The sequence below is a fragment of the Suncus etruscus genome, chromosome 2 (genome assembly GCF_024139225.1).
Source record: "Suncus etruscus isolate mSunEtr1 chromosome 2, mSunEtr1.pri.cur, whole genome shotgun sequence".
Lineage (NCBI taxonomy): Eukaryota > Metazoa > Chordata > Mammalia > Eulipotyphla > Soricidae > Suncus > Suncus etruscus.
Genome location: NC_064849.1, coordinates 152,134,426 through 152,142,942, shown reverse-complemented (window position 1 = coordinate 152,142,942; position 8,517 = coordinate 152,134,426). Strand labels below are relative to the sequence as shown.

The window sequence follows — 8,517 nt, the reverse complement described above, 5'->3', positions numbered from 1 at the left end:
ACTAGAGAGATCTGCATGCTACAAGACAAAGCATTTATCCTCCAACAGACTCTGGTAATCCCAGTACCCTTGTTGATTCAAGACTGCCTTTATACTTAGGGGATTAGGTGGGGAGACGAGTTAAAGGTGGGATGCATTCAAAACTTGGGCAAACTGCAATCTTTGAATAAGTATTTAACATTTATAAAATATGTTCCAAGATTGCCTGGGCCCTAACCCAGTCGGTGTTAAAATCCTACTATATATCAGAAAATCTCCACTGGGGATTGTAAATTATGTGGGAATTATCTCATTGCTTCCACATACTAAGAAAAAGGTTGTCTTTTTTATTTTTCCAAGAAGAAAGCCTTTTGTGAGAATTCACTTCTGCCCAATAAATGTTTCCAGAATGTGTAGAAACAAAAATATTTGAACCTTCATAATTTCCATGTGTGTGGGCAGAGGTGGGTGGCAGAAGGGAGGGAAGAGCTCAAAGGAGTGAAGCATGTGCCTTCTTGGCCAGACTTTGATGCATGTTCCTTCCACCATTACTGACATATTCAGCACTGGTGTGTTCTTTTTTGTTTGTTTGGTTTGGGTTGTTTTTTTTTTTTTTTTTGGCTAATAAACCTGGTGACACTCAGGGTTTACTCCTGGCTATGCGCTCAGAAATTACTTCTGGCTTGGGAAACCATATGGGACACTGAGGGATAGAAGTGTGGTCCATCCGAGGTAAGCAGCATGTAAGGCAAATGCCCTACTGCTGTGCCACAGCTCAGGTCCCTCAGTACTGGTGGTTTTTAATCAAAGGAAAGACTTGAACATAGTCATATGGTGGGTGAGGAGTGGGGCATGAAGAACAGAAAGTAAAGTGAACCCCATTTACTATGTACACAAAGGCTCTGAGGGTTATACAAGCCTTTTCTGAGCCCCAAGTCTAATGTCAGAGTGCCTGAAGGTTCTGAAGAGTTCCTAAGAAGTCCAAAGTTTTTGAAAATTGCCAAACAATCCAGAGTTCCTGAGAAACTTGCAGACTTCCTGAGAAGTACAAAGTTTCTAAGGAACTAGAAGGAGTTCTGAGAGGTTCAGAGTTCCTAGGAGCCCTTTAGAGACCAGAGGATCTGAGTCTGCCACCAGAGCTGGGATGAAAGGAAATACAGAAGATAATGTCATCTTCTTGGGATGCAAGAAAGGCTGAACCAGGAAGCCTGGGCCCACACAGAAGCCTCAGGCCTCAGCCTACCACGCTTGTTTAGCTGATTGAGATCCTACTCCAGGGCTTCCTCCCCATGACTCAGAATGGGACTTTCTAGTTCTGCCATTTAATTTTAGGACTAATGATTGCTCTCCCAATAGCCTGTGTTCTGGCCTCCTCACAGTGCCAACCTGTTGGAGACTCACTGATGTGACAGCCTGCCCTGGCCTGTCTCACTTGCCTGAAAACACCCAGGAAGTTTTCACACAGAACTTCCTGGGGCAAAGAAATAAATTTGCTTGAAAACATCCAGGAAGTTTCCACACAAAAATAACTTCCTGGAACAAAAGATGATATACATTCAAGGAAAGCTCCATTCCTTATTTGGCTTCTGCAACCTATGGCCTGAATGATCACAACTGGACTCAGAACGGAAGATTTTGCTCTCCACATTCAGGAGCATGCCCCCCCCCCTCAGCATCCTGTAAATGTTGTCGTCTCATTCACCACACTGCTACTTTATAGGGACAAAGACCTTCATTAAATTTGGAGTTTTACTGAAGAATTATGTTGAATTTTGCTTCCAGAACTCCAAAACTAATGTTCCAGGATTATGAATGCAAATATTGGGGTCTCAGGAACCCAGGTCTGCCCTGTCCTATGAAGGGGTCACATCTCCTCCACCCAGGTATAAATACACATAATCTTGCAGATATTGTCATAGAAGACAGAGACTCCAATTCCTGTGAAAACTGAAAGAGGGGACAAGAGATCCAGAGATTAAAAGATTTTGAGATTCAGAAAAGATTGTATTTAAGAGAAGGGAAGTGAAGAGAAAAGAAGGCAGGGAAGCTTCCCTCTGGGGAGGGGGTCTCCTGATACCTGATTTCAGAGAGAAGAAACTTAAGTACTGGCTTAACAAAGAGGGGGAGGGTTGCAGTACCTTTCATAAAATTTAAAGTAGGTGTCCCGGTTAAAAAAAAAAAATAGCAGTAGGCGGTTGAGATCATTATTTTCTGATGTCGGTCTTCTGGATTATCTGCCCATCTTTCTGACATCCACACCAGTAAACCTTTCCTTATGGCCATTTTCCTCCTCTCTGCCTAATCTCCTTGTCCTTGAACGAGACTTTTTGAAGGTAGAGATGGTATTTCCAGAATCTTCCATAAATGTATCTATAATTTAAAATTTTTTGTTGTTTTGGGGAGATGGGGAAGGTACCACACCTAGCAGTACTCAGGAATTACTCTTGGCAAGCTCAGAGCACTATAATATGGAGTTCTGGTGATGGAACCGGGGTCAGCTGCATGTAAGCAAGTGCCCTACCCACTATATTATCTATTGAAGCCCCGAATTCCCCTGAAGAACTAATTCTGTTAAAACTCTCATTGCAAACTCAATGCAACGCTTTTAGGAAGCTGCCTCCAGCTGAGATGCAAAGTCCCTAATTTCTGGTCAAAAAAGTGAAGAGCACTTTAGCACTGTGTCCTGGTGGGTTCCGTGCCTTTGAAACTCTAGCTCTGCAGTGAGTCCCAGCCTGCTCTGGTCTCCCTTCCCCTTTCAAGACTGCCTGGGGACGATTTAGCTCTGCTCTCCCCTGAAGCGAAGGTTTTCCAGAAGTCAAAAATGATAACCCACTCGCTGCTATCAATTCCCCCGATTCCAGGGCATCTGGAGCTGACAAATCTCTCCCAAGTGACGTCGGGGCTGTCCCTTTAAAAGGCGAACATGACACAAGACAAACTCCTCCTTCGGGGAGGTGCCTTTAAATGGGAGCCTGCTGGCTGGGCTGCCGATTTACACCCCAAGCTGTACCCAGTTCTTATTAGGGTTTCTTCCCCGAGCTCATCACCATGGCTCAAGAGTTTGTGAACTGCAAAATCCAGCCAGGGAAGGTGGTGGTGTTCATCAAACACACCTGCCCCTACTGCAAGAGGACCCAAGAGCTCTTGAACCAACTGCCCTTCAAACCAGGGACTCTGGAATTCGTGGATATCATGGGCAGAAAAGACATGGAGGAGATCCAAGACTACCTGAAACAGCTCACTGGAGCCAGGACGGTGAGACGGGGGTGCATTTGCTAAGACTAAGGGGAAAGCTCTGGGCTGCTATTCTCATCTGGGCTGTGTGACCCGGACGCGTGTCTTTCTCTAGGACACCACTAGGGCTGTCATTCTGCAGTGTTGCAAGCACTGGGGGGATGGGAGAGGGCCCGGGAGCAGCTTCTGCTCCCCTGAATGGTTGGCTGGACTGCAGCCAGCTGTCCCTTGGGCTTAGAAGGGGTCCAGCTGACCGTGCCTCGAATATGAGCCAGCAGCGCCAAGCCATGGTTGGAAGCAGCTGGGGGGAGAAGCAGGACCTTTGTCTCAGAGCCACGCTTTGGAGTGACAGCTGCAGCCCGCAGGATGAAGGTGGTGTGGAGGGCCTGAAGCGACAGTGCGTTTCTGTTCTTCAGTGTGGAGATGGTGTGCTGCTCTCACATAGCCGTGTGTGGCCTGGCTGGCCGCCCATCTAGCCTCCAGGCTCTCAAATCCTAACTCGACTCGCTCCTTTATCTTACTCGCCTCACTAGAAAAATCAAGCTGCTCCTTGTTTGCCCCTGATCTCTGTGGGATAGGCTCTTTCCAGGCCCGCAGAGTGGCCAGGCCAGAGTCCAATCCGACGCCTGGCTCAGGGCTTTGGATCCAGGCACGCTGTAGGTCGTTGGGCTGAAGGGTCAAAGGAAAATCTGAGCCTTTGCTCAGAGCCAGCATGAAAGCCCCTAGAAATGGGCCTTGGGCTCCCTCCCCAGCCTGGTCGGTTCTGGTGCACACTCTGTGGCCCAGATGTGCACAGCTCAAGATGAGGGGATTGGGGTTTTCCCGGGTTCTCAGCATAAAGGGTTGTGATGGTTTCTTGGGTCAGAGCCCGGAGATGGGCTCAGTGTATCTATCCTCTGTGCCTGTAAGTGGAGGCCCCTGTCTGGGTTCAGTGCAGAAACTTCCTGTGGCTTTCTCTAAACCACCGCTGCCCAGGCTGCAGACAATAGTCCAGGCCTGTCACTGCCAGTCGAGCCTCACAAGGAATCCCTCTTGGCCATTGATTTTTGCATCAAAAGCTAAAAATCACACCCTACACTAACGAAATCACACCTTCAGAGAGTCAGGGGATCACTTTAAAGGGGACAAAAGAGCCTATTATTAAAAGATGAAAAAGTTCTGGGGATTTAATGGGCATTAAGTGTGATGAGTAAATAATATAGAGTACTTGAAATTTGCTAGAACATTCTATATGATGGATACATGATTTTATAGATAACATTCTATCTGATGGAGGGGAGGTTTTCCAAGGTACGGGGCTGAGGGGCAGCAATTCTCAACCAAGCTGATGAGATGGTTTAATTGTGAGGGCCCATGAAGGTGTATGGTAATGTTTGGGCCTTGCTGCTAAGGACCACCAGGATCTTCCCCAACAATGTTGGGGTCTCAGGGCCCATTCCAAAATGCAACTGCACTAGGTAGTGGGTCTGGGGGGACCATGAGGTGCTAGGGAGGCAAATAGGGCTGGTCACATGTAAGGCAGATGCATTAACCCGTCATTAATTCCTGTAAAGTCTCTTTTGCCCCAAAACCACACACATCACCACCACCACCACCACCATCCCCAGTGCAGAAACAGAAGTGCTAATGAACTTTTTTTGTTTTGGCCATACCTGGTGGCATGCTCTTGGCTGGGCTCAGAGACCATATAGGGTGCCAGAGATTAAATCTGGGTCAACTACGTGCAGAGCAATGTCCTACCTGTTGCACTATCTCTCTGACCCCAGCAGTGCTGATTTACCTTGGTTGTAGCAATTCCCAATGTTTGCATATAACAAACTGTGACTTCCTACCTTGAATGAACACACATTTCTCAATCCCATCTCAATAAAACTGGTTAGTTTCCTACCCAAAGTGTATGCAAGTGAGCCTGAGTCCCAAGTGATTGGAAATGAGTCCCAACTCATTCCCTAACAGGAAAAACCTGCTGCATAGTCTCAGCAACATTTTTCATTTTATTCTTAAGCAACAGCTTTATTTTGACCCTTCCAGATAATTTTTTAACACCTGAAGCAAATTTTTCACAGGTTCATGTCACGAGTGCATTCTTTCATGAGGAACAAAGCCTGTAAAGTTTTAAACTTCAGGGTACCCTAATCTGCAGGGTCCTGATCAAGATAAAGGGACTCACATGAGCTTTATTGTGCTGCAGTTCTTTTGCAGCAGCCCCTAACTGAGCAGAGTATCTTATGGGGCTATGGACCTGGAGAAGCTATTTCTGTTTCATGGTGGACACAGCCCCTAAAATGCTGACTTATATGTGTCCTTATGTTCTCCCCCATCCCTTTTTTTTTTTTTTTTTTGCATAAAACCAAGCTATCCATGGTGCATTTTCCTTATGATGAGTGTCTTAAAATACCCAATTTAATTGAGGTTCAGGGGAGATTCCTAGGGGCTCCTTGAATGTGACTGGCTGAAGCCCTCTGAAAGCAAGAATGGCAGGAAGCAGGGCACAAGGCTGTGCTTTCTCTTCCTCTCTCAGCCTGTACAGGCTTCCTGTTTTCTCACAAGGACCTACCCCACATGGTCTGTGCAGCCTGTGCTCCCCAACCAAGGGAATAGATGCTGGTAGCCTGTGTTTTCAGGGTACTAACTGCTATCTGAGACTGAGGAGGGCCACCTTTCCTCTGGCTGCACTTTGAAAACTGAGTCCAGTTTCTGGGCTGCTGAAGGTGGCAGGTCTTCAGAGCTCAGATTGTCCAGAGATTAAAAGTTACTTAATGCTGACTAGCAATTGTGGCTGGTTTTGGGTACAGGGACCTCAGCATCAGGCAGCAGAAAGGTTTCCTGTGCCAGTTAAAGAGAAGGAAGAGCCAGATAGAACTGTCTCTCCCCCTATCCCTTACTATTACTACTTTTGGTTTTGGGACACTGTGCTCAGGGCTTATTCTTGGCACTGCATTCAGAGATAACTCCTGGCAGGCTTGGGGGAATCATATGGAATGCTGAGAATCAAATCCAGATTGGCTGTATGCAAGGCAATCAACTCTACCCACTGCACTATCTCTCTGGCCCCTAACCTTCTATGCTTTAATAAGCCTTTTGGTGGCTCTGATCCATAATCACAAATGAAAATCTGTCTAGAAGAGGACCCTTCCGCAGGCTATTCTTACTAAAGGACTTAACTGTAATCTTTTTGGTCATCAGTCTTACCACATGGAGATGAGTCAAGTCAGTGTAGGAGTGACAATTGCACAATTCCTGTTTTTGGTTTGGGTGTCTATCTGACAGTGCTGGGGTGCTTGAGGTACTTGAGGACTGCTCCAAACTAAATCTTGAGCTTCAGACTGCAAAGTATTCTCTCACCTCCTGCCCAGTTTTTTAATTCCTTTTGTTTAGCTATAGAGCACCTGACTTGCATGTATGAACCCTTGAGTTTGATCCCTGCCTGGCACTTTGCAAAACCAAGGGGAGATTGGCTAAGAGGAGGTTCAAAAGGGCTGGAGCATATGATTCATTTGCTAAAGGGATGTCCCTTATTCTATCCCCCATATTGTGAGTGCACCAGAATGTGGTCCCAGAATGAACAAGAAAATACAGTTGGAGAATGATTGTGAACCTGCCTTACTCAAGAGCTGATGTCTTTTATTTTGGTGAAAACCTATAAGGAAGAAACTCTATAGTAAAACTCTTCAACTTGGTTTTGTTTCTTGTAATAGTAACCAAAACTGAGTGCTTCTGGGGAGGTATGAGCTAAAAGGCCACACTTTGAACAGAAAGCTTACACTTCTGCATTTGTTTTTATTTGGGGCTCATACCTAGAGAGTTCTGGTTTCTTCCCAACAATGTCCAGAAGACTATGAATGAGTTTTGACTCTGGGAGCTGTCTTATCCATGTGTCATTGATCTCTTCTTCCCATGATGGCTTGGTGGTGCTGATACACAGGTCTGCATGCTATGTGAGCCCTGGGTGTCATGGATGAAGTCATGACTGTGATCTTCCTTGTGATCCCATTTCTCTGTGATTCCTATTTCCAGGACAGATATGTGATGCAGGACTTTCAGTGTTCAACCTTAGTTGTTAAAGCCTAATGCCTGCTTCCACCAGATGCTCTTCCTAGAAATCCTGCAAGGACTTACCTGAAAGAACTCAGCTTTTTTCTGACTCCTCAACGAGTCTCACTTGAGACCAGGCAGATAATAGCATAAGCTGCTTTTGCCTTGTAGCTGGTTGCACCATGTTCAAGCTCTGGCACCACATATGGTCACCACTAGGAGTGATTCCTGAGCACTGTGCAAAACCAAACAGAACAATAGTAAGGTTCTGAGAAGAAGTGATTTCTTGGTCTCTGTGCCCTTGCAGGTTCCAAGGGTCTTTCTCGGCAAAGAGTGCATTGGTGGCTGCAGTGATCTGGTGAACATGCATCAGAGCGGGGAACTGCTAATGCGGCTGAAGCAGATGGGAGCTTTGCAGTAATGGCAGGTGAGGAGCGGGGGTGAGTGGGGGTGGGAGTGTGTGTGTGTGGGGGGGGGGGGGGGGAAACAGGTACCAGCACAAAACACTGGGGTAGAATTCCACTGAATTCTAGTATCATCTTATTAAGACCTAGGAGAGAAAGCTGTTTGGAGAAAGGAGGGCTGGGAGGGTGGGGTTTGAGAACTAGCATTTTGCAGAATTGATTGTGTAGTGGAAATAAATCCTTTTTCACTCCACCTGCATTTAATACATGTTTATTCAGGGGCTAGAGAGAGAGCATAGTGGGTAAGACACTCCCCTTTTAAGGAATAGACCCCAATACTGCATATAATCCTTAGAATACTGTCAGGGGGGACCTCTGAGCAGAGTCAGCCCTGAGCATCCCCTGGTGTGGCCCAATCCTCTCCTTCAAAAGAAAAATGACAAAATGTTTACTGAACATTTACTATGAGCCAGACACTGTCTTGCCCTGACCTCTATATCTTTTATAGTGATGAGGGACCGGAGAGATAGTATGGAGGTAGGGCATTTGCCTTGCATGCAGAAGGACAGTGGTTCGAATCCTGGTTTCCCATATGGTTCCCTGAGCCTGCCAGGTGTGATTTTTTTTTAGAGGATTAAATCAAGACAAGAATTTATTTTTCTTAAATTATCAAATCTTGAATAAAGTACCTGCTTTATTTTTTGTATTAATTACTTTATTATAATTTTATCATTCCATTCAAATTGTTTTTATTATTATTAAAAAATTCTTTTTTTGTTTGTTTGTTTTTTTTCATTTTTTTATCTTTATTTAAGCACCGTGATTACAAACATGATTATAGTTGTATGATTACAGTCATGTAAAG

At 45.6% G+C, this 8,517-nt stretch overlaps 1 protein-coding gene across 1 annotated transcript; it reads left to right on the top strand.

Moving 5' to 3' along the window:
• The first annotated feature begins 2,962 nt into the window (after positions 1 to 2,962).
• Positions 2,963 to 7,675, top strand: GLRX (glutaredoxin). Its single transcript, XM_049769168.1, has 2 exons — positions 2,963 to 3,234; positions 7,556 to 7,675. Exons 1-2 carry the CDS (start codon positions 3,028 to 3,030, stop codon positions 7,667 to 7,669), a joined length of 321 nt encoding a protein of 106 aa, XP_049625125.1. The 5' UTR covers positions 2,963 to 3,027; the 3' UTR covers positions 7,670 to 7,675.
• Positions 7,676 to 8,517: the final 842 nt, after the last annotated feature.

What these genes read in the sequence shown, in the direction of transcription:
- GLRX (XM_049769168.1), top strand. Translation starts at nt 3,028, where the DNA reads ATGGCTCAAGAGTTTGTGAACTGCAAAATCCAGCCAGGGAAGGTGGTG. An exon ending in AGCTCACTGGAGCCAGGACG is followed by an intron (nt 3,235 to 7,555) that starts GTGAGACGGGGG and finishes GTGCCCTTGCAG; the next exon opens with GTTCCAAGGGTCTTTCTCGG.